Source organism: Vigna unguiculata, chromosome 1 (assembly GCF_004118075.2).
Source record: "Vigna unguiculata cultivar IT97K-499-35 chromosome 1, ASM411807v1, whole genome shotgun sequence".
NCBI classification, from domain to species: Eukaryota; Viridiplantae; Streptophyta; class Magnoliopsida; order Fabales; family Fabaceae; genus Vigna; species Vigna unguiculata.
This window is the reverse complement of record NC_040279.1, coordinates 13,157,501-13,172,149: the sequence shown is the minus strand read 5'-3', so window position 1 is coordinate 13,172,149 and position 14,649 is coordinate 13,157,501. Positions and strand designations below refer to the sequence as shown.

At 38.5% G+C, this 14,649-nt stretch overlaps 2 protein-coding genes across 2 annotated transcripts; both read right to left on the bottom strand.

Annotated features, from left to right (window-relative positions):
• Nucleotides 1–1,008: 1,008 nt before the first annotated feature.
• Nucleotides 1,009–2,679, bottom strand: LOC114195536 (serine/threonine-protein kinase WAG1). The gene has a single exon (XM_028086044.1). The coding sequence runs from the start codon at nt 2,528–2,530 to the stop codon at nt 1,121–1,123; it is 1,410 nt and encodes a 469-aa protein (XP_027941845.1). The 5' UTR covers nt 2,531–2,679; the 3' UTR covers nt 1,009–1,120.
• Nucleotides 2,680–10,540: 7,861 nt separating this feature from the next.
• LOC114188376 (protein FAR1-RELATED SEQUENCE 5-like) lies at nt 10,541–11,928 on the bottom strand. The gene is made up of 2 exons (XM_028076969.1): nt 10,789–11,928; nt 10,541–10,702 (listed from the first exon to the last, which is right to left on the bottom strand). Exons 1-2 carry the CDS (start codon nt 11,926–11,928, stop codon nt 10,541–10,543), a joined length of 1,302 nt encoding a protein of 433 aa, XP_027932770.1.
• Between the last annotated feature and the right edge of the window lie 2,721 nt (nt 11,929–14,649).

Sequence of the window (14,649 nt, the reverse complement as noted above, 5' to 3'; positions counted from 1 at the left end):
GCCATGCATTTGCATTTCATTTCCTTTCTCATTTTCATTGCATTAAGTAAGGCTCATCTACTATAAATGAGAGCTTCCTGTGCTTGTATTTGGTTACTTTGGATTGGTAATAGACTAAGTGTTAAGAGTACTACACCTATTGCATCTAGAGTCACTTTACTAGACTAGTTTCTACCAAGAACTCCTCTAGCCTCCTTCCCTAGAATATATTTCTCTTATAGGTTTCATCTCCGTCTCACCTTCATTGCTTCAAAAGCCTCCAAACTTGAATCCACTCCTCCATTTCACTCCATTTCCACTGCAGTCATGGACCTTCTCCTCTTCATTTTCGTGCTACAATGTCCATCACCAACCATACACGAGTTTCTTCAAGCTAATCTCAAGCCAAAATGCCTCCAAGATCTTCAATCTTCACATTGCAGTTGTATAATGCAAAGAGAGAGTTTCAATGATGAATAACAGGTTTTCACACTTAAAAACTCATAATTGTGCCTCTGTTCTCGAAAACACAACTTATATAGTATGGTTTAAGTGAAATCAATCGGTTGAATTTTCTATATAATTAGTTGATTTCACTTGACTTAACTGAAATCAGTCGATTGAAAAACTATTCAATTGATTGAATGCTCATATGAGAAATTATATACAACAAGCATTTTAACCTGTTAAAACTCATTTTAACATATTAAAAAGGACACACTAAGACTAACAAGACATCTAACCTATGTCATATAGCCTACGAATATGGTATAACATGTAACTATTATATTTAACACATCATTTATAGATTTAGTATTATAGAAACATGATCTTCAAAATAGATGTTCATCAATCACATGTGATCTTCATGCACTTAGTTTTATCAAATCTTTGTACCAAGTTTACTCGTGCCACCATAAGGGTGAAAAAAATGAAGAAAACTATATTATATAGTTCTTGTAAAAAAATTGTTCATCAAATAACAAAAAATGAAGGGAAGAAATGAATATGTATATGTTGTATGTAATTGATGTACACCAGCAAACCTGTCTCGAAAAACTACACTTACTGCACAACCAAAATTTGAAAGTATATGGTCACACTATCATTCATATCTTCTTCCAATGTCTATCTCACCAAACTAATTAACCTTATAACTATCAACATAGTGATAATAATTGTTATTATTATTACTATAGTTTGAAATCAAATTACATTTCCGAAGGACATGAGAAAGTTTCTTCCACGACCACCTCTTCCTCCTGCAACTCACGTGACCACTCACGTGCGACCTGTTCCTTCTCACCAACCCCTTCACTTCCGGTGGCCGGTAAGTTCGAATCAAGGGCCACTTAATGCCGTCAAAAAACGGGTGTCGTTTAACATCAGTGGCACCCTTGGCGCACCCTAGCCTCCTCCTTGGATCCTTCACCAACAACTTCTCAATCAAATCCCTAGCCTCAGCCATCCCAGGCTCTTCTCCTTCCGACAACTGGACGAACCTCACGTCCTTACACGACGCTATATTGCGCAGTGTGGTCTCTTTGTTGCATCCCTTAAACGGTGTCGTCCCGTACAGCAACTCGTAGACGAAAACTCCAAAAGCCCACCAGTCCACGCCGTTACCGTGACCGTTACCCGAAACGAGCTCAGGGGCGAGGTACTCGTGCGTCCCGACGCACGACCGTGAAAATGCCGCCACGGGTTCCGCAATGAACTCCGCAAGGAACGTTTGGTGGTGTTGTCTGGAGGGGAGACGGTTACAACTGAAACAACCGTTGGTGGGGTCCACGCGAGGAGGTTTGTTGTGGGTCCGGAGTGTGAGACTGGGTGCCACGTCGGATTTGAAGCAGAGATCGAAATCCGAGAGCATGACATGGCCGTCTTCGCGCAGGAGAACGTTCTCCGGTTTGAGGTCGCGGTAGACGATTCCGAGCGCGTGGAGATACTCGAGGGCGACGAGGACCTCGGCGGCGAAGAAACGCGCTACCGAGAGGGGAAGGCGGTGCTGTGGCTGTTTGCGGAGGAGGGAGTGGAGGTCGCCGGCGGGGCAGTAGTCGATGAGCAGGCACGTGTAGTGGGAGACGTCGATGCGGGCGTAGAGCGTGGGGAGGAAGGGATGGTCGAGTGCTTGGAGGATTTCGGCCTCGGTTTCCGCGTGGGAGAGTTTTTTGGGGGTGAGGAGGTCTTTGTCGACGACTTTGAGGGCGAAGTTGGCGCCGTCGTAGTCGCGCAGGCGGCAGAGGAAGACGCGGCCGAGGTTGCCGGAGCCGAGGTGGCGGAGCAGCTTAAGATGGCGGAGGTGGAGACGGCCATCGGAGGAGAGCATGGTGGCTGCCTGGATGGCGGACCAGTGGGGGTCGGAGCTCCGGTGGGGGCGACGGTTTACGACTGAGATAGAGGGCCCGCTAGTTGAGATACGATCGTTGAAGCTGAGTGTGAGGCTGCTGGTTCGGGCGAGGCTGGTTCGGGCGCTGGTGCGATCGGTGGTGGTGCTGGTAAAACTGAGATCCAGGTCTGTGTCTGGGAACAATAATGTAGGTTCTTCCATGGCTGTTGTTGTGGGTACGGAGATTGCAGTTCTGTTTGAGACATTAACGTTGGTGGTTTCGTTTTGATATATAAAAGGATGGGAACAGTGAAGGTGGGTCCGAAGGTTCAAGAAGTTGACCCAACTGGAGCTGCGGGTGCAGAGGTTAGGTTGACCAACTGGAGTTTACATATTCTATTCTTTTCACTTTTTATCATTCTTATTATACTAACATTATTATTACCATTATTATAATATTATCATCATCATGAAAACTTTGAATTATGTTATAATTTGTCCTTAAATGGGAATACGGTTATAAATGTGTGAAAAAAGAGAATGGTTTTTGACTTGATTGTTTTTAAATGTATAAACGGTGACAGTGATGCAGTGTTCATAGATAGATACATGCAGGTAGGGAGCAGCAATAAACGGAGTTGGTTCATTGGAAAATGAAAATGTGTGTTTTTATTGCATGGTTGTTCTATACTAAGGTGCTAAAGCTGGCCATTTGGCAAACCACGACTATGTTACCAGAAAATAGGGACGGTGCTGTATAGTGTGTGCATGATAAAAATTTATTTAACGTTGTTGGAAAAGATGAATATATATAATAGCTAGAGCAGATAAGGAGTTGGTGTCATGTTGGAGGTGGTATCTTGTTAACTGTAGTGAGCAGCCCTTAAAAATGGACTCAATTGTGATATTTTACTTCCCCTAAGAACATGACATTTGATCCAGTCATGCATTCTTTTCTTTAAGGAGTTCTTACATCTTATCATATATATACAATTCTGGTGAAATAGTCCATGATAATGAAAAAGGTGTTACATAGGAAGGTAGGTAATGCATGCATTAAGCTCAATTACCATACCCTTGACTTCACCGACTTAATTATAAAATCTTGGTTAAGGTAATAAATGGAAAAGGAAAATGGGTGGCGAAGATGGTCCCATGTGACATGATGGTGGGGTAATTGAAGGCTTGAAGCTCTTAAGGGGTTGGGACCTACCCTGAAAGAAAGGTGTTAGTGATGCTGTCTGCCACGTGGTCAACAATGGCCCTACATTGTCGCCTACACAATTCGTTATTCCAAATTTTCCCATTTGTTAATGCATTAATATTACTTAGAAAAAGCTAGAATGCATAGATCATTAATAAATAATTGGGTTCAACTTTCCTTAGGTATTTAGTGTTGGCTAAATAATAATGGAGGCTACACCAAAATTATGAGCCTCCATCCCTCGTGATAAGAGAGATCCAACTGCTCTTCTTTAATGAGGAAATGTTAAATTTAAGAAAGTGTTAATATTCAATTGAAAACAATAATGAAGGGGCATGGGCGATGTTCCCTTGTTCTTACTCACTAGCACAATTTAGTCAACTCCAAGTTTTTAAGGGATACCCTCCAAATTTGAGGAATATAAACTAATTGTGTAGATCATTTATTTGAAGAACTCACAATTGATGTTGTAGTACTTGTATCTAATTAGTTTGGGGATTATGTTGACTAATAGCCCCCGCCTACCAAAAGGTAAATAAAAGCATTCATATACAAAGCGAACAACTTTCTGGGGAAGCCAAAAATCTAGAACTGTTCATTGATTCCATGTCAACTTCAAAACAATGATTTGAATTTTAGAAGATAACCTCAAAGTCAATAAAAGAATTGGCATATGTCATGGAACTTCACCCTTCTACTTAATATTACCAATCACGTAGATTAATTAGTGTTAGAACAGTTTTAATTTTGTCATTTATATGGTGTTCAAATTCTTGATATTTAGTAATCTCAAATTCAAGAGATGTAGTTTTAGATATGTGATTAGAATAATTAATTGAAGACTTAACCAGTGATCTCAAGTTCATGCCTTGAGCATGGAATAATAATAAATATTTGGAGAAGCAATCCCTTAAAAGAATTTCCTAAAAAGCTTTTAGGGCTTATAAATTTGAACTAAAATTAAACCCATTATTGGTTTAATTTGGAAGCAAATAACATTGAGAAAAGAAAAAAATTATACAAAGACTATAATTTACTTCTTTAACGTTTTCAATTAAACAACTAATATTGGTTATACTGATATGTTTATCACAATATATTAATACCTAAAAACTTCCGAGACACTAAATTAACCATAAATTGAAACAAAAACTTGGTAAACACTATATTCATGGACAATGGCAAATGACATCAGAGTACTATATCTATTAATGTATATACTTTATAGAAACCACTTTGCTGTCGTTTGCGCTCAGAATAATATCATATCTTAAGCTAATTAATTAAATGCATTTTACTAGCTAACCTTGCAAGGTCGAACAGTCCCTTACCTCGTGGTTCTTCTCTATCTATTCAGTGTTGTAGGTAGTATAGCTCTTCTGTAATGGTACATGCACAAAGCACTTTGAGGTTTAAGTTAGTTTTTATTCTTATAATAAAGGATAATGATATTCCAACAAAATTTTTTGACAAGGTTTTGACACAGCTTACGTGGCAGCAGTTTTTTTAATTTTTAATAACTGAAAATCTCTGTTCGCACGTGCAGCTGAGAGGGAAAAAAATGAGATTAAATGTCCTTTAGATAGAGAAAGAGAAGAGAAAAAAGGGGGGGAAGTGAAGCCGGTCCGTTCCGCAGTGAGAAGTGAAGAGAGAGAAGGTGGAAATACCAACTTGCGGCCGGAATTAGTGGTGAAGAGATAAAAGGATTCCGGCAACCATTTCGCCGGTGGTGGTGGAGGCTCGTTGTCAGTGGTAACCAAAGACGGTACCTACCATCCAGAAGACGAAGGTTTAAGATTGGGTAGTTTATTTGGAAGTCCGAATCGACGCTGCTTGGTCGGCGACAACCGTTTGGTGATCGTGTCCGTTGCATTGTAAGTTTCTTTTGGTCCCATTTCACATTTGCTTAATGTGTTGGTTGATGATGAAATTTTTCTCCTTTTCGTGATTTTTTATTTTGTTTTTCAAACAAGTTGGTATTGTACATGTTTGTTCTTGATGTTGTTGGGGGAAAAGTGATTTGGTGGTGTTAGGGTGAATGTTATTGAATTTTTGAGAACCCATTTTTTTCGTTCGGTGGTGTCTGTTATAGCTGTTTAGGTGCTTGAAAATTTTGAACAAACCCCATCTTTTGTAAGTCCGTATGTGTGTCCTCGTTTGTTGTTGTCTGTAATGTTAAATTTTTGGTAGTTTCGTCATTTGTATTTGATTTCTAGGGTTTCATTACTGGGGGGTTAAAAATGTGAGGCTGATCAACCATGTCATGTATTCCGTGTTGTGTAAGAAATATATTCTGCTTTGTGACTACATCCCCATAATGTTGGTTTGGTTACTTCAGAGTTCTCATTCGTGGGCCAGTTTGATTATTCTCATAAAACTTTTCCAGTAAATAAGCATAATTGTTGGTCATTACCAAAAAAAGAAGAGAAAAATATTATGTGTAACCTTTGAATATCATCTTCTGTTCAGGTAGTTTGAAGGTTATTGAAAGATCCTTTGTCCATGAAAATGTAGTGGCCGGAGTTGTTGGTCATCACAAAGTTATGGCTGGTGAATGTGGATTGAATGAGAAGGTATTTATATTTTGTAATTTGTAGACTGGGTTGACAAGAATTTGTTGTATACATTTAAATGAAGTATTAATTTTTTGAAATATTTTGAATTTTAGGCTCGATTGAGAACTTTTTGTCACACAAAGTGGATTGGCCAAATGAATGGGATAATCTTAGATAGGCATCGCGAAAGAATTCAGGGTACACCATTCAAATGGTGTTTGGACATGCAACAACCATTAAAGATATGTAACCCTCTTTTGCTTGAGTTATTGAAGCGTTGAAACCATTATTGAAATAATTAAGGGTTTGGTAGGTAGTGATTGTAATGAAGTTGATAACGTTTGTCGTTTGTACATATTTGTTTGTTTTGCTGTGTTTTACTTTCCTAGGAATTCAAAAACAATTAGTAACATACCTTGTAGTGTTTTAGATCATATAGATGGGCTGTCCAATTACAATTGGGGTAAGGCAGTTCATAGTTTTTTAGTTAAAAGTTTAAGTTGTGGGTTTCTGGCACTTGGGCAGAGAGAGCTTTGCTTAAGTGGTGCAGCACAAGTTTTGCAGGTACACTAAACTTCATTTACTAAATTATCTTGATTTGTAGAATGTTTAAAATGAAATAATGTATCATGTTGTTTCGTGTAGATTTGGGCTGTAGAAAAACTTTCATTGTGTGGCCCAGAATTGCAGTTAATATTTCCGCGAATATTGGCGTGGCCGAAAGTTCACTTCAAGTCAAGACGGATTGAGAAGTTGTTCCAGGAGAGCAAAGTATTTTTTCTGTTCAACGAGTTGTTTTTCATATAAACTTTTTTTGTTCTGAAATAGCAAATTTTTTTTTTGTGTGGGTCTTGATTAGATATGTGGGGAATGGAGGTTGAGAGAAGAAGACAAGCAAAATATTATGATTCGTGTAAGTGTAAGTTAGAATTTATATTTTTTAATATGTAGTTTATACTGTGGGATGACCAGAACCAACCACGTCAGTACATTTATATGGTTGAGCTACCAATAATTTTATACTGTGGAATGTATGGATGACAATTGTATGTCAGGTTACAACAGCAGGTTGAAATGTTTTTTAGTTATTGTAATGCAAATAGGAAAAGGTAGCACTAGTCCCCCACATAGTACTGGTTTAGTCCCCAGTTAATGTATGCAGCATATGTGTGACAGAATTCAATATTGTAGACGTATTTAACAACTTTTAATTCATTGTACATTACTGATTAATTTGAACTCCACTCCACAAGTAGTTACACCTAACTCCCCACTTACCATCACAGGTTTGAATGTTGCTTGTACTAAGTGTACATCCAAACAAATTACTTCATTTGGAATGGATAATACACGGGAATTTGTTGGGAAAAATGAAACACAAATGATGTGTTTACACATATTAGTCATTGTGTTAACGTTTTCTGTAGTTTTGTTAAAAAAGTTTGCCATTACTCCCCACATATGTATGCATAAGTGCCCATATATGCGTGAAATGTTTTTTAGCGGTTTATGTAGTTGACAATGCACAAAATTAAACGAATGCAATGTTAATTAATGTGAATGAGGTATTTACCAAATTGAAAAAAATTTTGTGGGGAGTGTCCTGTCCTGCAGGTTCGGTCAAAAAACTTTGCTCCAAATCCCCACTAACAGCGTGCATACTCCCCACATCCGCTTGATCTGTTTGTACATTTCTGTACATTTTAAATCCACCTACTTCCGTTTCTTAAATTTAAATTGGTCCATTAGACGTCATGATTGAGCAACTTCATGGTCAACGGTCCCAAAAATGCGACTTAAGAATAGTGTTTAGTGAATGTTCAATCAGTATTGCAAAAGTAAAAGTCTACTCCCCACTTAGGTACGCATAACTCCCCGCTTTTGTATGCAGTTTATCTTTGGGGTTCTGTGAGGGTCCAGTCATATTTAAATTAAATTATTTGAAAATGGCTAACGCTTGAGTGACGTCAAGGACTTTATTTGTTAACGAATGAAATAGGAATAAGGCTTGATAACATTTAACTTAGGTTTTTTTGTATGTGCTGCACCTTTGTTGAGAAAACTTTGCTTCAACTCCCCACGTACTAGTTCCTTACTCCCCACATCGGCCTCAGCTGTTTATGCAGTTGTTTGGCCATATTAAATCCACCTAATTCCGTTCATTGAATTTAAATTGGGCAATTAGACATCGTGATTTATCAACTACATGGTCAAGTGTTCCAAGAGGCTACTTAAGAATAGTTTTTCTTCCATGTTGTTGCAGTGTTGCAAAAGTAAAACTCTACTCCCCACTTACGTACGCATAACTCCCCTCTTTTGAATGCAGTTTATCTTTGGGGTTCTGTGAGGGTCCAGTCACATTAAATTAAATTATTTCAAAATGACTAACGCTTGAGTCACGTCAAGGAATCTATGTGTTAAGAAAAGAAATAGTAATAATGGTTGACCACATTTTATTTTCTTCTCTTTCTATCTGCTGCAATTTTGTTGACAAAACTTTGCTTATTTTCTTGTTTTTGTATATGCTGCACTTTTGTTGAGAAAACTTTGGTTGAACTCCCCACGCACACCATCCTTACTCCCCACATCGGCGTCTGATGTTTATTCAGTTCGTTGTAATGCAGCTATTTTCATAAACTGTGGTCCAACTCCCCAGTTACAGTGTCCTTACCACCCACACTTTTTAAATCCACTTAGTTTCGTTAATTGTATTTGAATTGGTCTATCTGTTGAAGCAATAGTACTTCAATCGGAAATGGGTAATGTTAATTAATCATTCTCTAAATGAATCAATAAGGAATGAGGTATGTAACATAAATCTAATTACATAAATATACGGATCCAATAGGTGGGAACAAGTAATCAACTTTATTTGATAAGATAATTGTTGAAACAACAGAATGATAGATACAACATTATAAAATTACTCTAAATTGATGGACTTTGCCACATCACAATTGCATCCATTGATGAAAACCTCAATTATGCAATGTTTCTGAACATGGTCAACCTCAAACACAACTCTGTCTCCTTCCTTCAGGTGATTGTCCACACAAAACTGCCTGCACCCTTGTCCAAACTTGGTTGATCGCTTATTCCGGGAAACCAACAGTTTGCACTCTACTCCGCTTCTTCTTGCCAAAAGGTAAACCACATCCATTTGTAGGCTTCTTATGATGTCACCAAAACGAACATTGAGGTCCTGCAAACATTCCAATTACACAAGTATACACGGGGTCAGATGAGGTCACATCCAAATTGCAGTCACAGTTTTGAAAGCAACAGATTCGCAGTTCAGGAATAGATACTACCAGATGGCTAGCTTGTGCCTGAGATTTCGTCAACTTCACAGCATATAGGGCTGTCCTAGGGTGCGTTACAACACCTAATAAAAATGACTCCTTATTGTATGGTTCGCATCGGCCCACAAAACATGTTATTTGAAAGCGACTGCCTCCAACATAACGAAGCTGAACATATGAGTCGACTAATTGGTCAGTGTATGTGTTCTCTATGTCTTTCCATCCATTGGTTAATTTTGGGTTCAATGGATCCATGTTGTAGGTCACAACAAAGATGTTCCCAAAATTATCAACTAAAGTCCATCGGTCCTCCAGTTCGTTTTCAAATGCAGCAGAAAAATGTCGATCTACATAGGCGAAGTTCTACATGCACAAATACAACTTCGAACCTCATTACAAAATAATTTTTAACCCTTAACAGATTGATGAAATGGGCAAATATAAGTCAAAGGCATACCTGACCTTCGATGTTGATGGTGGTGAACGTCCACAATACCGTCGTCCCAGGAAATGCTTGTGTTGGATCATTGTTGTCCCCAATAGTTGCACTGACATTGCCAACCATGGTGCGAATGCGATGGTGCTTAAATTTTGCTTAACAACGAAACGAAATCGCACCTTTGATGCCATTAGGGTTCGGGTGCGACAATAAATAAGGGTGGGTGGGGGGTTATCAATAGTCGTGTCCGTTTATTGGGAAGACCTCAGGGGTTTGAAAGGGTTATACATATTCCTTTCAACGATCAATTATGGATGAGTCATCAATGTATTAAAATTACAATTCTCACCGTACTACCGTTGTGTTAAAGTATGAATTGCTTTGTTTTTGTGTTTAACATGTAATTAAGATCAATTATTGAAATTTTGAAATGAGATTTATGAACAACTAAACAATGAAACCAACCACAAACTTCATAATGCTTTTTAATTATGCAGTTAATGTGTTTATAACATCAAAACCCAAACACAACAAAAATGTTAATGTGGGCACTGTCGGACACCAATTAAGCACATGTAATACCCAAACACAATCTTTCCATTGTCATTATGTTTGTGTATTCCGTGCGCATGGAATTGGAAAACAAAAAGGACGCACAAAATAGAGTTCGTACCAAAAAACAATTCATCAACCCACATACTAATCCTCCCAAACCTAAGCACCTTTTCCTTGTCAAATGAGTCTTGTGGTAGCAACTTGACTGTTAACAATCTCTGCCTCCATACATGTCAGCAGCGACATGAACCCATTGTTGGGAATGTATGGTCCAATGCTGGCTTCGTCTGTCAATTGGGTACATTGTGAGTCTAAGGGCACATTCACGTCCATAGGTTCCTGCTAATCATCCTAAACAAGATACTTGAATACATAACCAATGAATTCAAAATAAAGTCTAATCATACACCTACATGAATACAAACCTGTGAACTTCTTTGTGACTTGTTTTTCGCCGCACTTGTTTTCTTTTTCTTTGATAGCTTTTCAACTGTTGATTGCAATCTGTTAGTTCTCGGTCTCCCCTTCCTCTTAACATGTACCGGGCTGCGAACAATACTGGAGTTCGTCACACCTGCATGTTGACCGTCATTGTCTTCAATGTCACCATGTTGGGAAAGCATAAAGGGATTTGATTTGGTAGGGACACCTAATCCTTTTGCAATAGAATTTAGCTCATTACACAACATCCTGGATGAAGCGTCTGAGTCACATGCCACCTCCGCTAAATCGTAAAACCTCTTGCATAACATTTTGTATCTTTGCATGCGTGGGTCGTCATTACTTCTATTGTATCCCGCTATTATCAAACTATGCCTCCTCCTTACATTTTTGGACCATCGACGGAGAACATATTTTTCCGGCACACACTCTATGTCTTCTTGTCCTAGAGTCAACAAGTTGTGACGACACATGATGCCCCTAAACTCAAACAACATACAACTACATTGGATATTGGTTGGCATCGTGTCAAGCACAACATCATGCATTCTGTGGGATTTTTTGCCCTCCCATAACCACTCTTCCTTGACGGTATACTTCACCAGACATCCATCTTGGAACACCCTTTTCACGAAGCAATTAATCTTTCCCCTAAATTCGTTCTGTACCTCAGCAAATTTGGCGTGCGAGTACTCTAGTTGAAACTGCCTTTCAATAAGAGATTGTGATCCACATGCAGCAGTGGTATTGGATGAAGCAAAGTCAGCTTCAAATTCTTTTTCTGCCTTTTGTCGTAGTGCGTTGTCATATTGCACAACAAATTGTTGCAAAGTAGTTCCCGAATTAATGAACCCATCAAAAAAAGCGTTCAGGCCTTCACTCCTTTGGGTGGTCGACATTCCAGCCCAAAACTGACTTTTTAGATAGCAAGGAACCCAACGACGTCTCTCGTCAAACAATGTAGTGAGCCAGTCGTTTGTGGTCAAATCATATTTTACAATAAATGCCTGCCATCCCAATTCAAAGTCAGCCACTATGATTGAATCATACACTAGTCTTTTCAATTCAGTCTTGATAGATTTGTAGTTTGTGTAACCTTGCAATTTTTCTGGCACTTTTTTCATTATGTGCCATAGACACCATCTATGTTTGGTATTTGGGAAAACTTCTCCAATTGCATTAAGCATTTTTTGAAATTCATAGACCACATCAGCAGCCTGAACAAGTACAGGTAAATAGTGGTCTGCCTGAAAATGACTCTGCAGATGATTTTCCACCCAAAGTACACATGTGTTTTGATAGCTTGGATGAAGTCAAAAAATTTTATAGAAGTTACGGAATTAGAAGCGACTTTGGTATTCGAACAAAGACTTCAACACGGGGCGAAGACAATGAAATCAACTACGTCAAGTTGGTTTGTTCACGTGAGGGGAATTATGTGTCCGCTATTCCTCCAAAATTGAAGACCGTCCCCACTAAAGCAAAACAGTGTAAAGCTTCAATCACCGCAGCAAAGAAAGACGGACAATGGTTCATAAGGACCGTTGTGACTGAACATAGTCATGATATTAGTCCGAAGAAGTCAAAGCTAATACGGGGCAACCGTAAAGTTGACATGCATTCAAGGCAAACTGTTGAGACAAACGATGACGCTGGTGTCCGAATTAACAAAAGTTTCCGGTCTCTTGTGTCTGAAGCAGGTGGATATGAACACGTTAACTTCATAGAACGTGATGTTCGCAACTACATTGGTCAACAAAGGCGAGCTCTGTGTAAGGATGGAGATGGGCAGGCCCTTCTACGACATTTTTCAAAAATGCGGGAATTAAACAACGACTTTTTCTTTGAAATAGACATGGACGAAGACAACTGTATATGCAATGTTTTTTGGGTAGATGCTCGCAGTAGAGCGGCATGTGAGGATTTTATTTCGCTTGTACATTGCTGACTGAAGCGAAGTTCATTCACATGCTCAAATTCCATTATTTTTTTTCAATCACTAAAGGCAATCCAAATTATTCTCCATGCAGGAAATGGCCATCAACTGCAAAACCTACATCAACTGGAATGGGCTGTTTCTCATACAACAAAAACGAAATATTACTTATAAAAAATAAGTGGGGAGTAAGGACAACCTTTGTGGGGAGTGACGTATATTTTTTCGTCTGTACATGGGTGACTGAAGCAAAGGTCATATACATGGTCAATTTACATAATTTTTTTCAATCACTAAAGGCCATCCAAATTATTCTCCATGCAGGAAACGTCCATCAACTGGATAGTGATGTTTTCCAAACAACAGCAAAAAAGAAATATCACATATCACAAATACGTGGGGAGTAACGACAACCCATGAGGGGAGTAACGTATAGTTTTTCGTCTGTACATGGCTGACTGAAGAGAAGGTCATCTATATACTCAATTTCCATACTTATTTTCAATCATTAAAGGCAATCCAAAGTATTGTCCATGCAAGCAACTGCCATCAACTGGAATGTGATGTTTTTGAAACAACACAAAAAATATTACATATAACAACCAAGTGGGGAGTAACGACAACCTATGTGGGGAGTTAGGTCTATTTTTTCGTCTGTACATGGGTGACTAAATTGAAGCTCATCTGTAAACTGAATTTGCAAACTTTATTACAATCAATTAAGGGCAATCGAAAGTATTCTCCATGCACGCAACCTCCATGAAGTGGATTGTCTTGTTAAACAACACAAACAAATTATCAGATTTCACAGCTAAGTGGGGAGTAAGGCAAACGTATGTGGTGAGTTACAATAACTTTTTTGTATAGTCAGTGCAGACCTCATGGAAGGTCGTTTATAATCATATATGGATCATTGCACTATAATCATTATCCTTATTTCAACGACTTACAAATTCTTGACCATAACCCAATGTCCACGAAAAATTCAAAATATAACTGGGGAGTCACGAACAACTAAATGGGGAGTTACATGGAAACTATAGTACGAAAATGCAGACTAAACTTCATCAAATCACTTACTTACAAATTCCTTTATCCATCATTCATGCACTGCTTAACATTCACACCAATGACAAATCAGTAATTCAGATATGTCCCCATACACTTTTTCTTTGTACAAATGTCTAAACATAATATTAATTGGGTGGTTTGATTTCTTTTACTACGAACCTATGCTCAATCCAGATCATGCATTAATGCTTAACTTCAACAACAAGGCAACAAACTAATCATAACAATGTAAAATAATATCTGCCATAAATAAAATAACATGCATTGCGGATTGTTCAAACCTAATAAATAAAGAAAATACACACCACACATCCTATTACATTAATAACATCCACAGTAGAGGTAAATTCATGACTACATCATCCCAATGTTGGTCATTTCAATTTCGCATTCCTCTTATTCCCATAAACAGAAAAAGGTGTTCTTGTCGCAACACTCTTCAACCGCCTTCGTGGTTGGGCCTTCATACGGTCATACATGTTGCTATGTTGACCACCGTCATCGTTGACAACAACTTCTTCATCCTGATGCGGCTTAGCAGGAGGGTCATCAAACATTTCGTCATCTCCATCACCGTCATCATCAAAGACATCATCAGCACAACCATCATTTGGGGGGTCTTCATTCCCAACCTCACTCGTACATTTTGCAACCATTTCCTCTAATTCAGAAATTGAATGTTCCATACCAGCTATCTCACCTTCTTCATACTCCAGGAGACGAAGAACCTCTTCGTTGTCCTTTTTTTCTTCATTTCTATAGCCAGTGCCAAATTGTTTAAATGCTTCTTTAACAACATCGTGATGAAGTTCTTCATCTGATACGGACACATCAACAA

Excerpts from the sequence above, each read along its gene's own strand:
- LOC114195536 (XM_028086044.1), bottom strand. The coding sequence starts at position 2,530 with ATGGAAGAACCTACATTATTGTTCCCAGACACAGACCTGGATCTCAGT.
- LOC114188376 (XM_028076969.1), bottom strand. The coding sequence starts at position 11,928 with ATGAAAAAAGTGCCAGAAAAATTGCAAGGTTACACAAACTACAAATCT. Across the intron at positions 10,703-10,788 it reads AGTCACAAAGAAGTTCACAG|GAACCTATGGACGTGAATGT; the intron begins GTTTGTATTCAT and ends GATGATTAGCAG.